This window comes from Rhinolophus sinicus, chromosome 14, assembly GCF_057876585.1.
Source record: "Rhinolophus sinicus isolate RSI-liver-muscle chromosome 14, RSI-T2T, whole genome shotgun sequence".
Taxonomy (NCBI): domain Eukaryota; kingdom Metazoa; phylum Chordata; class Mammalia; order Chiroptera; family Rhinolophidae; genus Rhinolophus; species Rhinolophus sinicus.
The window spans coordinates 11041801-11064001 of NC_142514.1; the positions used below are offsets into that span (position 1 = coordinate 11041801).

Here is a 22201-nt window from a genome sequence, read left to right on the forward strand (position 1 = left end):
CACACACACACACACACACACACACACACACACACACACACAGTCATTTACTCATTCACTGAGCACTTACTGCCAGGATACTAAATAATGCAGTCCACAGGTGGCAGGGACGGGGCCCTACATTGACGCTCACAGTCTAGTGGGAAAACAGACATGTAAACAGACCGGTGAGAATGTGAGGGGATAAGATTGCATGGGAGTGTGTCCTCACCTCCCTCTTAATACCTCTCCCCCGCTATCATCTAAGGGGAGTTCTGTCTTTGCCCCTCCAGGACTTTAGAAAGATGAGAGTCAGGATCAAAGAACTGGGAGGAAGAAATATCATTTTCTGGGTCATTTCTCAATTTCTTCTTTAATGTGCAGAAGCCGGGTAATGAGCAAAATTGAAATTAGAAGTTACGCCAATTCACATAATGAGAGATTAACTTCACACTCTCATGGATGACTATGACCAAAGATAGAAAATAAGTATTGGTGAACATGAGGAAAATTGGAACCCTTGTACGCTGCTGGTGACCATGTAAAATGGTGGAGCTGGAGTGGAACAGTTTGGGGGCTTCTCCTAAAGCTAAACATAGAAATGTCATATGGCTCAGCGAGTCCACTTCTAGATATATACTCAAGAGAAGTGAAAACAAGAACTCGAACAGGTATTTGTACACTTTTTCTCTGCCGCGCACGAGGCCTTGTGGGAGGGGAAAGCCCCTGGAGAACCCCGGTCCCCATCAAGGGGATTCCTGGGTCCGACCGCTGCATGTCTTGAGCCAGGGCTTCCAGCAGAGGGCGCCGGAGCGATGAGGTGCTGAGGCCCCGAGCTGCCGCTCTAGCCTGACCCAGGTCATAGAGTCGCGCCGCTTCCGGTACGCCCGCCCCAGGCTGCGAAGGAGCCGGAAGTCTGGCGGGCTCCGGGCATCGCAATGGAGGAGGGCGAGTACGAGTCGGTGCTCTGCGTCAAGCCAGAAGTGCACATCTACCGCATCCCGCCGCGGGCCACCAACCGTGGCTACAGGTGACTGCCCACCACCGGGCCAGGCTAGCCCCAACTTAATCCCTTCCCCGCCGCCCGGCACGCCCACTGTTGGGAGCTGAGGATGGTTACGGCCAGCTTAGGGGCGAGGGGAGGTAATGCTCAGGTTTCTCCCGGTTCTTGGTCAGAGCAGGAAGGGAAGCCCAGATTTTTGGCCGTCTAGGTCCAGCGCACCGAGCTCCCGGCTGCGGGAAAGGCGTTAAAGCCGTGTCTAGTGTTTGGGGACCCGGTGGGCTGCCAGGGACCCTAAACGTGGTCGGGAGTGGTGGTGTCACAAACTGTTTTCTTTCAGAGCTAGCTGGTGGCCTTGAAGGGATCCTTGAAAAGCCTTAGGGGGGAGGGGACCTATCACGGGCGGAAATCCCGGAGGGGAAGGAAGGGAGCCCAGAACCGGCCGAAAGGACAGGTCCCGGGAGCTTTTAAACTGATGGCGGAAGCCCAGGGACCCCTCCCTGCCCAGCTCCCTTCGTGTGAACTTGATACTTTATCGCTGCCTGTGGCAGTTGGGAGGAATCCATCCACACTTCTCTGGAGAAATGTTCCTGAGACGAATAAACACATATACTCGTAGAGTATCTGGAAGGGAACGGGGGTTGAAAGGGGCTCACTTTCACCGTGTACCTTTTTGTACTGTTTGCATTTTGTTACCATGTGTATGTGTTACCTATCACAAGAAGACGAAAAATATTAAAAGAAAAAAAAAAGTACCTGATAAAGACAACCTGGCCTATGGCTATTTTGTGCCACTGGGCGGGGGGGTGGGGGGGTTGGGGGGGTGAGGGGGTGTGTGTGCTCTCGAAGGGAGTATTTGTTCAAGTTATTTGGAAATACAGGACTGGCCTGCAAAAGGATGGTGGAGTGTGGACAGATCTCTCCGCTTGTTAATTTCCAGTTGTGTTAATGGGATCATAGCTGATTGGGTAATGAACAAATAGTTTGTTGAACACCTGCTACATCCATAACATAATTTAAAAATAGTATAAAAATAGTATAAAAGTAGCAAAAACACATTTGCTTTCTGTCATCACTGGAGAGGGAGCACCAAACCAGTGATGGTTGCCTGCCCCCATCCACTTTCAGTAGAATGGGTTTGATGCCTCTTGGACCCCCAGAGAACAAGATTACCAAGTGTCAGGACTGGCCGGTTTGGCGTAGAGGAAAATGTCCTTCAACCTCAGAGCTCTGCTTAGCCTGAATCTAAGGCCTGTCACCCCAGTAAGAGGAATTGAAACTGAGCCTGCTGACTTCTGACTTGTGAATTGAGAGTCTGCATTTGTGTGGCCTTCCAAACAACCTACGTCCACAGTTATAGTGTGTCCCGTATGCTCGGGACTTCCAAGAAAAGCCTCTTGGAAACACCCAAGGTTCTTGCTATTAGGGGATTTTACTGAGCGGCTTCTTAGAACTAAAATGTGAAGTTACTGCTTTAAAAGAGCCAAAACGGTATTGCGATAGGTCCATGGTTTCCTGGTTTCTTTCTGCCTAGGATACCTTTGAGAATGTTTCTTAAATACCCATTCACTTTTCTCGTGTACTGTTGCTCTCCTTTTCTCTACTAATGATTGCTCCCCTCTCTACTTTTTCTCCACGATGGTCTCAGTGGTCCCAAATGATCACTCTGACCACATCAGCCTAGCACTGTCTTCAACAAACAAGCCCCAGGAGCTGCTTCCTCTATAGAAATAAAACTGGAATTCCTACTTCAGAGAAGATCTCTAGACTTGTAATCTAGAACTGGGGTCAGCAAACTACGTTCCACTGTGTTTTTGTATGGCTCACAAGCTAAGAATGGTTTTTATGTTTTTAAGTGTTTGGAGAAATTTTTAAAGAAGACTATTTCATGATGTGAAAACTACATGAAATTCAGATTTCGGTGTTTACATAAAGTTTCACTGACATACAGCCACACTCTATAGAAACCATTCGTTTAAAATACTTAAAGCACCAACGCGCTTACGTACAGCCTATGACTGCTCTCACTGTACAATGGCAGAGTGAGTGTTTGTGACAGATTGTGTCGCCCTTTTCAAAGAAAGTTCGCCAATGTCTAGCGCAAGCCTTCCACATGCTCTTCCCATCCCCATCCTCAGCATAGAAGGGAGCCTCCAGCAGAGGCTCAATGGTTTTTGTACCCTTAGGGCTGCGGAGTGGCAGCTGGACCAGCCATCATGGAGTGGCCGGCTGCGGATCACTGCAAAAGGGCAGGTGGCCTACATCAAGCTGGAGGACAGAACCACAGGTAAAGGCAAGGGAAGTCTGTGTGGGGCTGAGGTGCCGTGCCACTCTGTGAAGGGAGAGGCAGCCCTGGCCTGGCCAGGCCACTCCGGGGTCATGGGAACCTGTCCTGGAAATTAAAGACCCCAGTGTACCATCCTCCCCAACTTTGGTTGTAGTAACCAGTATCCCCAGGTGTTAAAGGCAGTATTTCCTGTCAAGCACTTTTTCTTTTGGAGGGTCCTTAAGAAAATACTAATTTTGGAGCCTAAGGAGAGGAGACCTGCAGGTTGGTCCCAAGAGGGAAGCCCCAAAGCTTGTCTTGAGACAAGCTGGGTGAAGACGCACAGCCCTCTGCTGTGGAGTTCTGGTTCTCACTCAGGAATTCTGTTTATCAGCTAAGTGGTAACTCCCCAGACTGACCACGCCCGTTAACTGAATGAGCTGGAAACTGGCCTACTCAGCTTTTTCTTTGGTGAGAAGATGAGCTAAGCTGGGCAGTGTTGGGGTCAGCTGGCACATGCACTTTAGGGGAAATCTCTCCAGAAGTCCTGTGCCACCAGTGCCTCTGGGTGAGCTGCAGAGGGCAGCCCGGCCCCCAGAGCAGGGATTGGGCACAGTGCCTGCTTGGTGCAGCGCCTCGGCATTTGGTCATCTGTTTTTCTAATACGTAGAAATTTTTCTTTGTGGGGTGGAATAAAGTGCAAAGATTCATAGGCAAATGAATTCTCAGCACTGCATCATTTGTGTCTGAGCTACGGGACCTCGGGTGAGCCCCATGACCTCTGGCACCTTGGCCTTGTTTTTGTTGAAATGGGGACCCATTAGTTTCTTCTTCACCAGTTTGGAAACCCATTCAATTGCTTTGTGAACTGCAGAGTGACCCAAAGCATTGATTGGTTGTGGAGCATGGGGGTGGCAGGGTGACCATTGTCTGCAGAGGAATTAGAAGGGACAGCCGCCATGGCCAGGCCAGAGAACTCCGACTCTGAGAGTTGCAGGGATGTCCCAGGTGGTATCACAAGGAAACGGCAACACCTGTTTTCTGGGGGCCTTGGGAACTGACTTTAAGGTGACCCCCTAGAGGAACAGCCCCTGCTCAGAGCTGAGAGGATGCTCTTAGCGGGGGGTCATGCCCACTGGGTCACGTTTGTCTCTGTTTCCAGTCACGCTAGGCCACAGTTTCTCAGCCTTAGTACTAGTGACACTTGAGGCGAGGTGAGTGTTGTGGGCTGTCAGGTCAAATTTAAGATATTTAGCAACGAAACTGGCCTCTACCTACTAGATGCCAGTAGCACACCCCCATCCGCACCACCAAGCTGTGACAACCAAAAATGCCTCCAGACATTGTCAAGGGTCCCTTGGGGAAAGGGAACAAAATCACCCCTGGTTGAGAACCACTGCTCTAGTTTGAAGGCATCTAGGTGAGTCCTCGATCCCCAGGTACCAAACAAAGGGGGCAGAGAAATTAACAAGAAGCTAGAGACTCTAGGACCACCGATTTTGATTCAATTCAGCCTTGATTGCACAGTAACCTCTGAACCACAGGTTTCAGTAGAAAATATTTGGTTAAATACTTAAAGCATCAACAAAGATCAGCACATGGGAGAATGATACCAGTTAGAAATACTCACAAAAGGCGTGTGTTGCACTGCCTCCTGGAGAGCCGTAGTTGACAACGGGGTACATTTCACTAGGGCTCCTTTAAGACCAATCATTATTTTGCCCTGAGTTTAATTCAGTCAGCCTGCTTCAGATTCTCCTGTGGGTGCAAAACCTTCCTCCCTCCTTTCCACTGTGTTCACTGGCTCCTCTACAGCCCTTCCTCAGGTGCCAGGCCTTTTCAGGTGTGATATACCTGGACCAGGGCCCACCTGCTCCAGGGCCATCAGGGTGCAAGCAGGTAATATAAGAGGGTGAGACAGATGGGTGGGTGGCCAGCAGCTCCAGCCCATTATTCTCACGTGGGAATGGAGGCCCAGCATTGCTAGAGCTTTTGATTTTAAGAGAAGCCAGAAATATGGATTTTTTTACATGTAATTTGATTTTGAAATGTTTGGCAGTTAAATTGAAAATACTAACACTGTAAACCACCTCTGACTTAAACCTTTCTTCAGTTATAGTCCTGTGTCTCCCCTTCACCCAGAATGAATTTGACTTGCATCCCAGAGTACGGTTTGCCCATGTGCCTCGCAGGAAAAACACCCCAGTAGTATGACAGAAACATCGGGCTGGGAGGGGGCTCAAGGCTCACCCTAACTTGTCTTCCAGGGGAGCTCTTTGCTCAGGCCCCAGTGGATCAGTTTCCTGGCACAGCTGTGGAGAGCGTGACGGATTCCAGCAGGTACTTCGTGATCCGCATTGAAGATGGAAACGGTACGTGAGGGTCTTGGTGCTTCCTCATGAGAAAAGTTTCTCAGCCTCTGAAAAGTGGAACTGATCATGTGTTGTCCCCCAGGGCGACGGGCGTTTATTGGAATTGGCTTTGGGGACCGAGGTGATGCCTTCGACTTCAATGTTGCATTGCAGGACCATTTCAAGTGAGTGGTTCCAGGACGTACGTGCTCGTGCTCCTCCCTTCTGTCCCTGGACAGGGTGGTTTCCCAGGTTGGGACACCCAGGAGGTGGTGTGTGGTGTGTCTTCTAGCAGAGCCTCAGGGAAACTGACTTCTCCTTTGGGGCAGGCCGGCTCCTCAGTGCCCTGCCGGTCCTCATCTCTGCTGCGAAGTCCTCTTCTTCCCGCGTTCCATCGGTCACCCAGCCAGCTGGCGCAGCCTCTGAGGGGTCACATCTCTTCCCTTGTCAGGCTCCTGTGGCCTTTCTGGGCCTGTTCCTCTGTGATATAGTTAAGTAGTGCTTGGATTTCCAGGCCACCCAACAGATGCCCCAGTGGTCCTTTCTGAAGCTAAAAGACAGGGCAGGAAAGACTTCTCCCCTGCCATCTGCAGGCCTTCACCTCCGGCTTCCAGCAAGTGGAAAATGTGCAGCTGTTCACAGGATGCCTCTGGCTCTTCCCTGTCCTGGTCTCCCTGCCCCAGCTGGCTGCTGGATGGGTGTTCTGTGGGGGCTGGGGGACCATTGTGTCGCTCTCTCCTCCCTGAACTTCTGTTTGGTCTCACCGTCTACCTCATGAGCCCTTGGCCGGGGGGTGGGGGTGGGGGAGACTTTGTCTTATGCCAAGTGTTGGGGAGTAGAGGGCCAGGTTCTCAGATTTACTAAAGACCAGCGTTAGGACCCTCTACATAAGTGATCTCATTGAATTTTTATAGCAGGCTTTAAGACGTAATAGAATTGTCATCCCATTTTGCTGATGAGGAAACTGATATGCATACAGCTACTTAAGTGTCAGTGTCAGGCCTAACTCCCAAGCCTGTGCTGCTCTACCACCCTGCTGCAATAAAAGCCTCGTCCTGGACCGATAGCAGGTAGTAGTGAAGTCAGTGTGTTCAGGCAGGGCGGCTCGTCTCTTCCTCACCTTTGTCTTCCTCTCCCCAGGTGGGTAAAACAGCAGTGTGAGTTTGCAAAACAAGCCCAGAACCCAGACCAAGGCCCCAAATTGGACCTAGGCTTCAAGGAGGGCCAGACCATCAAGCTCAACATTGCGGTGAGTCCCACCCTTGCTTGGCTGGGTTGGTCCTGATTAGGTGATACTTGTGGCCACCACACCAAGCCCAGCCCCGAGCCCATCACTCTCTCTCACAATTCAGTTCCATCAGTTCAGCAGATGTTTATCGAACAGCTGCCTTGTGCCAGGTAACTGCACCTGCTGTCGTGGAGCTCAGAGTTGAGCTAAGATGGACAGGTCAGGATGTGATTACAACATGGCCGGAGAGGTTCTATGTCCTGGGGGGGTGTCCTCAGTGCCATGAGTTCCTAGAGGAAAGGCGCATAGCCCGGAGTTAGGTGAACCAGGGAAGGCTCCCTGGAAGAAGTGACCTGTAAGGAAGAGAAGGTGGTTCAGAGGGTGGTTCAAGCAGAGGGAACAGCATGTGCAAAGCTTCTGAATGAGAAGGAACGTGAGTCACTTGCTGCCAGAGCTGGAGATTCTGTCCTGGCTATTAGAGTGGGGTCAATGTGCCCATCCCAAGCTGCGTCTTGGCCTGTCGCCTTGAGTAAGGAAGATTCGGGAGCGCTCGGGCAGGAGGGCATCAGCGTGGGCATGGGGAGTCCTGGGCAGCTTCTACTGGTGGTGGTCCTGGCTCCCTGTGTCTTCGTCCTGAGCTGCCCCGCTCAGGCTTTCCCCATCAGCTCCTGTTGAGAAGAGGAACAAGTTGGACTGGCCAGGTGGCCAAGGCTTTGCCTTGACGCACTGCAGGGGTGGAGTTGGAGTGATTTGGGGGAAACCAAGGACCAAATGGATTTGATTTTGAAGAAACTTTGTAACCCTTAAATAATGCTCTTCTTCTTCCTATCTTTCTCCTCTCTTCTGCTTCGTGCTAGTGATGATTTGGGACCTGAAGTTGGCCAGCTGGCCCTTAAGAGGAAATGCAGGTCATACCAGTGGACTGGTTGGCATGTGATTCTTTCTCTTGCTGGGAGGAAACTAACAGTCACTGAGCGTCCACTGTGTGCCAGGTAGTGTCTTCAGGCACTTTGTCGTACAAACTAAACCTTCTCCCATTTTACAGGCGAGGAAATTGAGGCTTAGAGAAGTTCCGGGCCTCGCCCAGGGTCATAGAGCTAGAAATAACGGGCACAGCTGGACTCACTTGAGCTCTCTGACAGTTTTGACTTGGGGCTGTGGTCTTAGCATTTGAGGAAGCAGCCGCTTTCCTTACGAGTAGGGACTGGTTTCTGGCTCGCCCTCGGTGTTCAGGTTTTTTTTTTTTTTTTTTTTTGATGTTTTATTGAAGTATGACACACATACAGAAAAGAGCACAAATTACAAATGGAGAAGTCGGTGAATTTTTAAAAACCAAAGTTACCCTCACAGACTGTCCTCCAGATGAGGAAGCAGATATCAGCATCCTGGAAGCCCGTCTGCTGCCTTGCAGTCACTGCCTACCTCGAGTGAACCACTGTCCTGCCTTTGATACCCTGGAGTTTCTTTTCCACTTGTATGAATGGAATCACACACATGGTACTCTTGTGTATAACTTCCTTCTCTTATGTAGTATTTGTGAGAGCAGCCCCGTCGTCGCATGTAGTTTGTTCATCCTCGTGTGGTGACATATTCCATTGCGAGACTGTATCCAGTTATTTACCCATTTAATTGGTAGTGGACATTTGTGTAGTTTCCAGGATGGGGCTGTTACAGCAGTGTTGCAGTGAATGTTTGAGGTTATGTCTTCTGGTTCACACGTGTGTGCATTTCTGTGGGGTCTCCGAGGTCAGACAGTTGAGTTCGCGAACTCATCCTAGAAAAAGTGCTACATACCTCATGCTGAATATCACTACGGTCACCTTCGAAGTACTCCCCTTGGGAAGCTGTGCACCGATGCCAGGGCCTAGTCCACCCTTCAGAGCAATTTTGGAACTCTTTTTCTGGAATGGCCATCAGAGCTGTTGTATTACCCTTGATGTCCTGAATGTCATCAAAATGTCTTCCTTTCAATATTTCCTTTATCTTCGGGTAAATAAAGATGTCATTGGGGGCCAGGTCAGATGGGTAAGGAGGGTGTTCCAATACAGTTATTTGTTTACTGGCTAAAAACTCCCTCACCGTCAGTGCCATGTGAGCTGGTGCATTGTCATGATACAAGAGCCATGAATTGTTGGCGAAAAGTTCAGGTCATCTAACTTTTTCACGCAGCCTTTTCAGCCCTTCCAAATAGTACACTTGGTTAACTGTTTGTCCAGTTGGTACAAATTCATAATGAATAATCCTTCTGATATCAAAAAAGGTTAGCAACATTTTTGCAACAAGTTTGCAAACTTAATTGTCAGAGCTCGTTTGTCTAGGAGGAGTACTGCAAGGCCACCGGTTCATATGTCAGCTTTATAGATTCTTTCAAACAGTTTTTCAGAGTAGTTTTCCTCGTGGAACTTCTACCACTGGTGTGTGAGTGTTCTGATTGCTCCACACCCTTCTCAGTACTTGACACTCTTATATTTTAGCCATTCCGGTGGGTGCCTAATGGTATATCATTGTAGGTTTGATTTGCATTTCCCTGATGACTTACAAAGTCCGGTGCTGCGTTTTAAAATCAAATGTATCTGTGATAGCCTTGGAATTGTGAGGCATTGAATACAGCTCATAACAATGAGAGTGCTGGATGGCTCTTGACCATCTTTTGGTTGAATAGACACCAGGGGGCCTGCGGGTCACCTGGGCCCTCCTCGTGGGGTTTTCTGATAGCAGTGGGTCTCCAGCAGAACTGATGGGTTCACATCCCTCTCCTCTCTTTAGAACATGAAGAAGAAGGAAGGAGCAGCCGGAAGTCCCCGAGCCCGGCCCGCCAGCACAGGAGGACTGAGCCTGCTTCCCCCTCCCCCCGGGGGGAAAATCCCCACCCTGGTCCCTCCCCCTGGGGAGCATCTGTCTGTGGGGGGGTCCCCGGTCCAGCCAGCAGTTGCTCCTGGTTCAGGTCAGTGCTCAGAGGTGACTGTACTTGCTGCTAAGTGTACACCTGGGGGTTCCTCTTCTTCCCCCGGCAGCTGGGGCCCCATGGCTTTCCCTCCTTCGCTCACATGAATCCGTCATTCAGTACCTGTATGTGACAAACTGGAATGTGAGCGCCACAAAGCTGATCCTGCCCACACTGCGTAAGGGGTTCCTCTGTCCCGATACCCACCACTTACCCTTTCTGGGTGTCTGGCCTCCCCTGAGGGGCAGGGGCTTCAACTCTTTCGTTGCTGTGAAGTCCTCACGTGGCTTCCTGGTTTTCAGAGGGTGCTCAGTGAGTATTTGAGTGAGTGAGTGATAGAGACGCGGTCTCTGCCCAGGGGGCTCTCATGTATAGTAGGAGAGAGGAGTCACGGGCACAAAGAGCAAATGTATGAGGACCAGACTCAACCAGCTGGCGATCTGGGGAGGCTTCATGAAGGAGGTGGCATTGAGCTGGGCCTTGAGGAAAGGAGATTGGGGCAGGGGATGCTTGGCATTCAAGACAGAGAAGAGCTGAATAGGGCTCAGACTTTTAGCCACTGGTATATTTGGGGAGGTGAATGCAGCATAAGTATTCCAAGGTGAGTGGTGGGGAATAAAATTGGAGATTCAGTTTGGATCAAGCTCCTCGGTGAGGCCATCAGGGGGCTGAGCAGTTGAGAGGCAGCTCCCCCAGCAAGCTGTGTGGTGCTTGTTCAGGATGTAAGGAATGCCTTTTAGAGACCCCAGAATTCTAGACGGCAGTGCCTGGTGCTAGCCTCTGATAGAGCTGGGATGCCATTCCATTGCCTTGACCTCCCCACCCTGCTGGATGGTCCAGCCTGTACTCCTTGCCTTCCCCAGGCTGGGTGATTGTCACCAGCCCACTTTCTCCACACAGCACTCACCAGGTTCTTGGAGGCAGAATCCAGGCCGGAAGCCTGCCAATTTAAGTATCACAGCATTGGCTCCCCTATCAGGTGTTTGCGCTTCAAGCCTCAGCCCTGTGGGGAACACCCCAGGCCAGGAGGGTGGCAGGAGTAGCAGGCAGTGAGCCCCCCGCCCCAGGAATTATTCTTTAAGCAGTTAGTTCTCAGAGTGAGGTCATAGGACCCCCTGGGCAGGGGCAGGACTCTGCATTCTTTTATTTTATTATTATTTTTTTTTATTGGGGAATATTTGGGGGACAGTGTGTTTCTCTAGGACCCATTAGCTCCAAGTCGTTGTCCTTCAGTCTAGTTGTGGAGGGCGCAGCTCAGCTCCAAGTCCAGTCGCTGTTTCAATCTTTAGTTGCAGGGGGCACAGCCCACCATCCCATGTGGGAGTTGAAATGGCAACCTTGTTGAGAGCTCACACTGTAACCAACTGAGCCATCCGGCCGCCCCTCAGCAGCTCAGCAGCAGCTCGTTGTCTTCAATCTAGTTGTGGAGGGTGCAGCTCCCTGGCCCTTGTGGTAATGGAACCTGCAGCCCTGTTGTGCAAAACTCACTCTCTAACCAACTGAGCCATCCGGCCCATCCTGCCGCCCCAGGAATCTGCATTCTTAATGCTATCTGTATGCTCACTAAGGTCTGAGAGCCACTGACAGGCCTTCTCTCGTTGCTGGTGCATTTTTAACAGATAATATGAAGAACTTGCTATGTGCTAGGTAGCGTTTTAGGCCCTGGGGATACTGTCAGTACAGCGCCAAATCCCTGCCCTCAAGGGCTTCTGTTCTAATGTACAGGACAGGCAGTTAGCATGTCTGCAACCAACATGGTGTCAGGTAATAAGAGTCATAACTAGCTGACATTTATTGAGCGCTGCCTATATGCTGGCTGAGTTCCAAGTCTAGCTTACCAGTCGTGTGATATTCAGAAAATTGCCACTTCCCTGTGCCTCAGTTTTCTCATCTGTAGGATGGGGGTAGTAATGATACCTACAATATAGGTTTCTTGTGAGTATCAAAGATGGTAATCCACGTATGGCCCTCATGAGTAATGCCCCATAACCTTGTAATTTCTCACATTTGTTAATCCTCATTTTATTAATATTATCGTCATTATCGTCCCTGTATTGGACCTGTTCTAAGCGTTCCACAAAGACCAAATGTCCTGCAACATTTGTAGTCGCTGTTCTTGTCTCCGTTTTAGAGATAAGGAAACGGAGACATACGTGACCTGCATAAGTCACATAGCTGGTCCTGGCCTATCCTCCCCCAGGGACTGTGGTGAGGTTCCAGTGAGATAATGGACATTCAGCACTTGGTGAACTGAAAAACTAAACCGTTGAGAGCCCAAGTTTTATCTGGTTTCCCAACCCAGAGCAGATTAGAAATAGCTATTGGCTAGGAAGGCAGAGAGTGGCAGGCATGGGGCCTTCAGAAAGGACAGTTGACAGCACTGGCGGAGGTGCCAGCAAAGCACAGAAGCAGGTGCTGCAGCCCCCTCATGCCAGCCACGTCCGTGAAGAAATACACAGATACCAGCTGCTGTGGTACCTCTTCTGGAAGGTTCTCTCCGATCCCTAACTAGTTGGGCTCCCAGGACTTGGCACAAGTCTGACATAATTTTCTTAGCTGGTTGATCCAGATCCTGGACTGAGGGTTTTATGTGAAGATGACCTTGCATTTTGGGTGGGCAGTTTTCTATTCAAGAAGCCAGGCCAGGAGATAGTAAATTTTAAACAGATTTCCAACATAAACCATTAAAGGCAGGGTCAGCTTCAGGTATGCGTGATAGATGACATGTGATTCTCCCGCACCAGCACCCCTTCCCTCCACCTCGTATGTGGCATTCTGCTTTTTCTCCAGGAGCCCTCAAGGGCTCTTGAGAAGAGGGTAGAAACGTGGCAGCTTGTTGCTATTTTGTTGCCCGAAAGCACGTCTCTGTGTGTGTCTTTCTCAGCCACCTGGAATCGTGACACTGATTTCAGGGTCACTGAGACAACCAAAAGGAGAAATCTGACTCCTGTTTCCTCTTCTCTTCCTACCCATCAGACTTGGGGACATCAGTAGGAGGTGCCACTGTGTCCTGGCCGCAACCCACGCCTGCCACTACTGCCGCTGCTGACATCTGGGGAGACTTCACGAAATCCACAGGGTGAGGAGGGTCACATTCTCTGTTTCTCTAAAAACCTGGGATGATTCTCCAGAAGCCATCCTTCTGATGTTGGGAGCAGCAGCTCTGATTTGGGCTTTATCAGGCCAGCCAGAGGACAGAGCCCCAGAGTGTGCGCTTGGGTGGCACATTTTTCTCCCTGAAGGCTTTTTGTTCCTCTCCACTGCTAGGTGGCCTGGAGCAACCTTGGGCAACTCTCTGGTCTTTAAGCCACCTCATTAAGTGCTTCGGCTTGTCACCAGTACCTCCCTGCCCTCCCGCCCCCCGCCTTCCCCCAGCTACCCCAGAATAATGGCCTGAGACTTAACCTGGGTCTAGCCTTGGCCCATCCTCATTAGATCTCTAAGACAAGGTCTCTTGCCTTCTCTGGCTCCATAAAATTTCAAGCCTTTACTTGGGGTCAGGATGAAAAGAGGTTAACAACCTGTCATACCATTGTTTATATGGACAGGCTGTAGGACAGGGTCAGCACACATTTTCTATTAAAAGACCAGATAGCAAATAGCTTAGACTTTGCAGGCCATATCGTCTCTGTTCCATCTACTCGGTTCTGTTCTTCTGACTCAAAAGCAGCCTCAAACAATATGTAAATGAATGGGCATAACTGTGTACCAATAAAACTTTATTTACAAAAACAGGCAGAGGGTTAGATTTGGTACCTGGGCTATAGTTTGCTGACCTCTGCTCTGGAATATTCCAGGGCTGACATCTTGGAGCTCTTTCTGTCCAGAGAGGAGCCACCTTTTTATCTGCTTTGTATTTTCAAACATCTAAACCCTTCCACCCCTCCCTATCTTCCCTTTACAGGTCAACTTCCAGCCAGACTCAGTCAGGCACCGGCTGGGTCCAATTCTGACCTGAGCACAACTCTTTTTATCCTCATACAACTTCTGGAAAGGAGCTGCCTCATCTGGGCCAAAGGAAGGAGGCCGAAGCACTCCCTGACCAGCCTCTGTTTGGAGCATGACTCTCCTTTCCTCCTTGCCTGACTCTCTTGACAGACTGAACATGTGAGGCAGTAAATTGGCACCGTATCACTCCATTTCCTGGGATTCAAGTATGCAACCAGAACACGGGAAGAAACACTCCGGGATCCTTACCCTGTCTGTTCTCTTGACGTGAGAGAGACTGAGACTATTTCTTCCATCACAATGACCCGTATTAAACACCAGCCACCAACAGCAAAGGAAACAGTTGCATGTGCTGCCTGGATTCCGATCAGCCCTGTGCTCTCAGGGGGTACAGGTGTCACGTGATCTCTGTTCACAACGGGGGCTTTCTGTGCTCCGGTTGGCTGTAGCCACTTCCGGCAAGGCACCTTCGGAGGAGGGCTTCCTTCCTGCTTTCGAGCAGGTTTCTAGGCTGCCGCTTGAACAGACAATCGGGGGGAAATCAGGAGTGTTAACCAGCTTTTTAAAACATTTTAATACTTGCTTGGCTCACATGCTGATCTGCACTAACTCATTATCTTTGCTAAAGGGACCGTTCCTGCAATATGTCCCAGCAAGTTCCTCTGAAAGCATTCCTCACTGTTGGCCACAGGCGCTGCTCCGCGCTTCAGGACGCAGTGTTCATCTCAGCCACGTGGCCTGGTTTCCATGTCTGCCAGGCCAGGTCAGCAATGCAGGACCACGGTGGGCCCTGGAAGCCGGAGGAACAGCGTCTGGGCAGGAAAGCAGAAGCTTTCCTCTTGGAGGTGGGGGGTTGGGTGGGGGATTCGGCCTTCCTATCCTCTGGCAGCTCTCTGGGTTCACCGGCTCACCGTGCAGTTCCTGGCGGACTGGGGTTTTCTTGGTGGTTTCTGAAGTGCCTTGTTTGCAGATATCCTCTTTCTTTTCTCCTTCAGGGACTATGCATAACAGAGCTCTGAGGGAAAAAGTATTCATTCGCCTTTTTCATGGGACCAGATTTTTAAGATGAAAAAATAAATCAGTATTTTTACTTCTGTCAATGTATGTCAAAGACGAACATGTTTTTGGCAGTATGGCCCCCTGACCCTTACAGGATACTGCAACTGGACTCTTCAGCCACCTCTCACCACTGATCATGGGTACAGATACAAAGCCTAGGCCAGGGTGTCACATTGGCCAAAATAAGAGAATTTGGTCCTGTTGCCCGAAGGCAACCAGTTACTTCTATGTATCTAGAAGAGTATAGTCTTTTTGCCATTCTGGGACATTCTGCGCTCTTTGCCTTCTAACATGGGAGAGGGCCCCTGCCTCCCACCAAAACCTCCTGTGGAAGCACCTCCCTAAATAGTAAGGGCACACAGGCACACAGAGAACAAACACTAAAAAAGGTCCCTGCACTTCTGCCTGAGGGTTCTGTAAGAAAGACGTAGTTTTGGGTTTCTTTGTTTTTATTTTATTTTATTGAGGAACAGTGTGTTTCTCCAGGGCCCATCAGCTCCAAGTCATTGTCCTTCAGTCTAGTTGTGGAGGGCGCAGCTCAGCTCCAAGTCCAGTTGCCATTTTCAATCTTTAGTTGCAGGGGGCGCAGCCCACCATCCCGTGTGGGAATTGAACCGGCAACCTTGTTGTTGAGAGCTTGCTCTCTAAACAACTGAGCCATCCAGCCGCCCCTCCAGCAGCTCAGCTGCAGCTCATTGTTTTCAATCTAGTTGTGGAGGGTGCAGCTCAATGGCCTATGTGGGAATCAAACCAGCAACCCTGTTGTTCAGAGCTCGCGCTCTAACTAACTGAACCCCCCGGCCTCCCAGAAAGATGCAGTTTTTATTGTTGGTTATGGAAATAGCCACCCTGGCTAATGAAGAGTATAGAGCGGAAAAGACAATTAGAATTGAGGATCCCCATGCCCATTTAATAAGGATAAGGAAACTGCATCAGGATTCTCAGGAGGATAAAGCTTTTTTGTCTATTTCCCGTTACTTCCCATCTTTCTAAGCGCTTAGAAGCTGGAAATGAGAAAGCTTAGACTTAGAAAAATCTGTTCATTTATTTCTAAGTTAAGCACCAGTTTCTGGAGACAGACCTTGGGCTTTGGATCTAGGCTGTCTCCTGGTTAGATGGATGACCACAGGCTCCTTGCTTAACCCAAGCATCACTCAGACGAGGTGTATAGAGCGCTAACAGGTGCCCATCCTATAGTTTGACTGTAATCACCTTTATCTAGAATCAGGTAGCATGCCCAGAATCGTCACTCATGATAATGAGGAAACAAACATCAAGGATCAAACCTGAAAAGTACCTTGAAGGGTCTGGAGGGTAAGGGACAGATTGGTGCTTCTCCATCACCAACTGGACTCCCAAGTGAAAAAAACAGCTGCTACAGGACCGGCATCTCTTCAAGTTCACGCCTGAAGGCAGTTTCCAAATGGGACAGGTGGGGGCGGGGGCTGGCTAAAACTGGTAGGAGGTGGGGGTTGGGTTTGAGGGTTGTGAGGCCTGAGCTGTTCTCTACAGTGGGAGAGTCTGGATACACAGGTGTGGCAGACTATAAGGTGGCCCCCACAATCCCCACCTCCTGGTGTTCACACCCTTGTGTAATCCCCTCTGGGTGTAGGCTAGATCTGACTTCTAACCAATAGAATAAGGCAGATGACAAGGTATTGCTTCCATGATTACGTACATGAGGCTGTAATTACCTGTCTTACTGTCTTTAAAGAAGCTGCCCTAGTCAGAGGGTCAAGGTGGCAAGAGCAGGCTGACAGCCAGCCCGAAGTGAAGCTCTTAGTCCAGCAGTCTGCAAGGAACCGGTGCTGCCAAACCCTGTGAGCTCGAAGCTGGTACTTCCCCAGTTGACCTTTCTGATGAGTCCCCCCACCCTGGCTAACACCTTGATTGCAACTGCAGAGGACCCAGCTAAATTGCCCAGAAACTGAGGTAGTAAATGAGTTGTTTTAAGCTGCTAAGTGTGTGGTAATATTGTCCCATAGCAATAGATAACTAATACAGGAGGTGAGCGAAGGGTCTCTGAGGTGGGAGTCAGTGTGTGAGAAAGGAATCTGGACAGATTTCATGTCTGCATGTCCTCAAGAGGTCACTTAACATGTTCCTTTGGGCCTTACTGTTCCAATTGTTGATAGTGGCTAGTATGTAATGCTTACTCTGCTAGGCCCTGTGCACTAAACAGAAAACTCATTTCACCATGCCAACAACCCCAAGAGGTTGCTACTCATCCCAGTTTTACAAATGGTGAAATGGAAGGGTAGTGAGATTATGTAATTCGCCCTAAATTGCATAATTGCTAGGTGGCAGAGTTGGGGTTGGAAGTCAGGCAGTCTGGCTCCAGCATCCATGCTTTTAATCAAGTTGATCTATTTGAGCTGTGCTGTCTACAGGGATGGTACATGAGACCTACTTAACATATGGAAGTTCCTATTCCCTCCACGTGGATTAAGAAAGCCACAGTATGAGGGCCAGCCCGGTGGCTCAGGTGGTTGGAGCTCCGTGCTCCTAACTCCAAAGGCTGCCGGTTCGATTCCCACATGGGCCAGTGGGCTCTCAACCACAAGGTTGCCAGTTCAATTCCTTGAGTCCCACAAGGGATGGTGGGCTCTGCCCCCTGCAACTAGCAACGGCAACTGGACCTGGAGCTGAACTGCGCCCTCCACAACTAAGACTGAAAGGACAACAACTTGAAGCTGAACGGCACCCTCCACAACTAAGATTGAAAGGACAACAACTTGACTTGGAAAAAAAGTCCTGTTCCCCTTCCCCAATAAAATCTTAAAAAAAAGAAAAAGAAAGAAAGCCATAGTATGGCAGGTATTGAATACAGGCCAAGGGAAGGGCTTTATTCCACAGGTGATTGGAAGCCACTGAAGTGCATCCTGGGCACACAGTCCGTACTCAATAGCAGTTGATTTGAGCAGGAAGTGACAGGAAGATACCATGCTCTGGGCAGAACCGCCTGGAGTAGGGAAAAGGCCAGTTTTTCCTCACTGCTACTTGAATGCAGAGATACTTCAATGTTTTCTTCCTGAGTACTGATGTACTGTAAATATGAAAACAACACAAAGAATATCAACAATCATCTGTAATAGTGTCAGAGCAAAGATTGGAAATAACCTACATGTCTACATTAGTTTTCTTTTGCTGTGTAACAATCACCCCAACACTTTGAGCTTAGAACAACACACATTTATGTCTCACGGTTTCTGTGGGTTGCGAATCCAGGCGCAGCTCAGCTGGGTCCTCCGCAGATGTTATAGGCTGCAGTCAAGGAATCCGCTGAGGCTGCAGTGTCATCTTAGGGCTCAACAGGGAGGGCAGGACTCCTTTCCTTGTTGGCTGTTGGACAGAGGTCACTCATTTTCTTGCCACAGGGGCCTCTCCATAGCCCACAGTTGGCAGTTTGCTTCATCGAAGTGAGCAAGCAAGAGTGCCAGCAAGACAGCAGTCACAATCTTAATCTGAGAAGTGACATCCCATCACCTCGCTAGATTCTACTAAGTAGAAGCAAGTTGCAGGTCCCATCCACACTCAGAGGGGAGGGGATTACAGGAAAGTGAATACCAGGAGGTAGGCTCAGGAAGCACCGCCTTAGAAGCCTACTTACATGTTAGCTTCCTGTGGCTGGGTAGCTTACATATTAGTTTCCACACACTGGGTAGCTTAAAACAACGGAAATGTATTCTCTTCCCGTTCTGGAGTCTGGAAATCTGAAATCAAGATGTCAGTCAGCAGGGCCAGGCTCCTCCCAAAGGCTCTAAGCAAGAATTTTTGGGGCGGCTGGTTGGCTCAGTTGGTTCGAGTATGGTGCTAATAACACCAAGTTTGCCGGTTCGATCCCCGCATGGGCCACTGTGAACTGTGCCCTCCTTAAAAAGAAAAAAAAAGAAAAAAAGAATCTGCCTCTTCCGGACTCTGATGGCCCCAAGCATTCCTGGGCTTGCAGGAACTTAACTCCAATCTCTGCATCCAGCCACTCATGGTCTCCTCCCTGTGTCTCTGTGTGCCCTGCATTGAATTTAGGGCCCACCCCTGGATTTAGGTGGATCCGAAATCCAGGATGATTTCATCTCAGAATCCTTAACTAATTATAACTGCAAAGGCCTCATGTCCAAATGAGGTCACATTCATAACTACCGGGGGTCAGGACTTAAACATATCTTTTGGGAGGGATACAATACAACTCACTACAGTCTACCCACTACAATGTCCATCACTATGGGATGGGTTATATACATTTAGGTACATCCGAACAGTGGAATACTAGATCCTTGGGGGAAACAAAGCATGAAAAAGCTCTGTATATGTTGATAAGGAAAGGCCACCAAGCTATATCAAGGGCAGGCAGCAAGATACAGAATAATGTGTAGATACAATATGCTCTCTTTTCATAAAAAATGGGAAGGGAAAAATACTTTATGTGTCTAAGATAGCTCTGGAAAGCTATATAGGAAACAGCCCCCCACAACTTGCCTGCAGGGTGAGACAGAGTGACAGGAAGACAGGGATGGGAGAGAGACTTTTTATAACTTTCTGTATTATTTGAATTCCAATCATGTAAATGGACCATCTTTTCGAAGAAAGAAAAATCTACATTTAAAATGTCATCTGTCATACCAACACCCAAAGGTATTAGAGCATGGTCAACACTTCAGTGCCTTGCCTTCTCATCCTGTTCCTATTACATCCATATATAAGAAATATTAAAAAACAGAAATATTTTTCTTTTACAAATATGGGCTTATTCTGAAGCCTTTCCCTTAATATCTTGTAACCATTTCTCCAGTCATTGAATGCTCTTTTGTAGTATTTGGAATGACTTCATAGTATTCCATTAAATGAACAACCCATGACTTACACGTACAAGTCCCCTACTGACTGACGTTTGGTTTTTCTCATTGTTTGTTATTAAAGTCAGGCATTATAGAAAGACTTGGCAAGTTAACCAAAAGCTATCCACAAATCCAGTTAACCGGAACGTCCTGTTCTCTAAGCCTCCTGGTTAATGTGGTTTTGCTGATGGTGGGCAGAGTCCACCCAGCCTAGCACCCAGATTTGGCAGGCATTTGGCCTTAGCAACCTGGGGGTGGTAACTCAGTCACTTGTTTCCCAGTTACCTGAGTTGCAGATTTAGAACCCTCTGCCGTGAGCAGGTGAGCACCGGGCACAACTCCCTCTGGTAGTGGGTCCTGGGGTGGCTGGAGTGGGCACCACCCGAGTATGGGGCAGGATGACTGGTGGCTGTCAGCCCTGGGGACTCAAATGACCGCAGGCCAGGCTGAACTGAACAAAGCCACTGAGTCAGCACAGCAGGGGACCCAGCCTCTTCAGAGAGGAGAGCCAGAGGCCTCCTGAGGAGGCTGGTGTAAGTATGTGCCTCCCTACAGCAGGCTCCTGTGGGCTCCTTGGGTAAGAGGGTCAAGGAGAGGAGCTGTGTTTGCTGCCTTCCCAGAATCTCATGTAAGACAGCATGGTGTAGAGGAAAGAGCGTGGGCTTGGAAGCTGCTGAACCCCCCGCTGTGTGTCCTTGGGCAAGTGACTGTACCTCTCTGAGTCTCAGTAAAATGGAAATAATTCTAGAACCTGCTTCACAGAAGTGTTCAGAGGGGACTGAGGACAGAATGCGAAAAGATAAGAGGAAGCAGCCAGCACGGTGGTACCCAGCCAGTGCAGGCTGCCTGTGAGGTTCAGGAACTGGTCACCAAGAGAGACCTGGTGGAGAGGGACCTAGACATCAGGCAGTTCTCCTGGAGGGAGGGGCAAGACCCTGGTGCTGTGAGAAACACTCTGAAGTGAGGGCTCCACAGGGACAGGCAGAGTCAGAAGTAGACTGTGAGGTCACGAGCCCGTCAGAGGCTAGTAGGAACCCAGCAGGTCTGGGGACTCCAGATAGGGTGATATAGACCTGGGGCATGCTGGGACACCTGAGGGTCAGCAGTGCTTATGGCAGAGGTCAGTCAGGCCTCTCTTGGCTGGGCCAGGGACACCTCAGGGAAACTGCTCTTCCAACTTTGCACCTCTCCTTACCCCAAGTCACAGGGATTGACCACAATGTCCTTGACGAATAGCTCTCAGCCCTGGCCTTGCCTGTGCCATCTCTGGGTGACAGAGCCCAAAGGGCACAGAGGCAGCCTATAGTGTGGTTTCTCAGATGTAAAAATCAGGCTCCTCTTTGAGGAAGATAAACTCACACTCATCCCTTCCCCTCACGGGAAACGCAGAACCATTAGTCGCAGGCCTGCTGCTTTTTTTTTCTGGGTATTTGCTGTTTTCCAAATATAAAATTATAAAATTCAACATGCTCTTTCAAACAAAGCACGTCCCTCCCTCACTCAGCCCAACAGCTTTAGACCCCCCTCCCCCTTTAAACGGATGATTTGATTCAATGTCTTCAAGAACAGAGGGAGACAGATGGAGTCTGATGTATTGTTACAAAAGAAACACACATGCTGTTTAGCCTCTAAAGCATGGTTTCCTCTATGGTCTTATCTAACCATCCCAGGTGGGGTAGGTGTCGTAGCTGTTCCCTCGCAGATCGTGAAAGAATTCACGAGTCAGATAGAAATATAGATTTATTAAAGTAAAAGGAGAGTAGACTGGGCAGAGTCTGCTGGAAACTACTGCATCGAGTGTTTGGTCTCAAGTTTTAAGTTTTCCTATAGTCAGGGGAGGGAGAAGGTGCGGTAAAGCTGATTATGGCAACCTTTGCATATGTTATGTAGATTTAAGTTGGGGCCAGGAGAGTGGATCCCATACAGATGCAAAACCTCTCCCAAGTCACTGGGCTAGCACTGGGCGTAAGTAAATAGAAACATTGAAACAGGATAGTCGATGTATAGGAAGCAGAATCATTAAGAGGCAAAGAAAAGAAAGCTTTCAGAAAGTCCCAAACTAAGTTATACTTATTAATTTTAATTATTCCAGAGATCCAAATCTCAGAAATAGATTTAGTGCCACCATCACACTCCCTCAGTCCCAACAGTAGCGGCATGAGTTTGAGAAGAAATGGGCAGTGGATGGGGTTACACAATTTTACAGATGGACAAACTGAGGCCAGAGGACCTCATCCAAGGTTGCTGGACAAGCAGGAAAACAAAGATAGGTCATGTCATTGAAGCCTCAGTATTGCTACAGTGGGCGCCGAAGGGGCGGGCAGGAATGCTCCCTCAGGAGGGTTGGGCGATCGGTCGAGGCCAGAGCTTAGGAATTTAAGACCTTTAAGGCCAAGGAGTACGAACCGAGACTTCAGTGAGACTCTGCAGCTGGTTCTGGGTTCCGATTTGGCTCTGGGTTCCGATTCTGCTCTGCCACCTTGCAGCAGCCAGACCTTGCGCGACTTGCTTAATCTTCAATTTCCCCTTTATACATAAAGAGCGAATAATCCCTATTTGCTGGGTTGTCCGGAGCGGTAAGTGCGATCGTG

The 22201-nt window shown here is 49.3% G+C and overlaps 2 protein-coding genes and 1 long non-coding RNA gene across 8 annotated transcripts in view; 2 read left to right on the forward strand and 1 right to left on the reverse strand.

The window, feature by feature from the left end:
- Positions 1 to 850: 850 nt before the first annotated feature.
- On the forward strand, positions 851 to 14816 carry NECAP2 (NECAP endocytosis associated 2). 3 transcript variants are annotated; one of them, XM_088790218.1, is made up of 8 exons: positions 851 to 1009; positions 3166 to 3266; positions 5513 to 5617; positions 5700 to 5781; positions 6737 to 6845; positions 9591 to 9768; positions 12745 to 12847; positions 13673 to 14816. In XM_088790218.1, the coding sequence occupies exons 1-8, from the start codon at positions 918 to 920 to the stop codon at positions 13719 to 13721; spliced, it is 819 nt and encodes a 272-aa protein (XP_088646344.1). In that variant the 5' UTR covers positions 851 to 917; the 3' UTR covers positions 13722 to 14816. The 3 variants fall into 3 exon arrangements, with proteins under 3 accessions (XP_088646344.1, XP_088646345.1, XP_088646346.1); XM_088790219.1 differs by having other exon boundaries at positions 12760 to 12847; XM_088790220.1 differs by having other exon boundaries at positions 12763 to 12847.
- Positions 14275 to 22157, reverse strand: LOC148755362 (uncharacterized). Of its 4 annotated transcripts, none has more exons than XR_016018551.1 (5): positions 22017 to 22157; positions 18386 to 18488; positions 17980 to 18117; positions 17677 to 17821; positions 14275 to 14731 (listed from the first exon to the last, which is right to left on the reverse strand). It is a non-coding gene; the product is annotated as an uncharacterized LOC148755362 (long non-coding RNA). The 4 variants fall into 4 exon arrangements; XR_016018550.1 differs by having other exon boundaries at positions 17677 to 17813; positions 17967 to 18117; XR_016018549.1 differs by having other exon boundaries at positions 17718 to 17821; positions 17967 to 18117.
- The window catches only part of CROCC (ciliary rootlet coiled-coil, rootletin), a 47403-nt gene continuing 44937 nt past the window's right edge, over positions 19736 to 22201 (forward strand). The window contains exon 1 of the mRNA XM_088790214.1: positions 19736 to 19931. The gene's annotated coding sequence lies outside the window, so the exon portion shown is untranslated. The remainder of the gene's footprint in view (positions 19932 to 22201) is intronic.

Excerpts from the sequence above, each read along its gene's own strand:
- NECAP2 (XM_088790218.1), top strand. The coding sequence starts at position 918 with ATGGAGGAGGGCGAGTACGAGTCGGTGCTCTGCGTCAAGCCAGAAGTG. Across the intron at positions 1,010-3,165 it reads GCCACCAACCGTGGCTACAG|GGCTGCGGAGTGGCAGCTGG; the intron begins GTGACTGCCCAC and ends TTGTACCCTTAG. Across the intron at positions 5,782-6,736 it reads GCATTGCAGGACCATTTCAA|GTGGGTAAAACAGCAGTGTG; the intron begins GTGAGTGGTTCC and ends TCCTCTCCCCAG.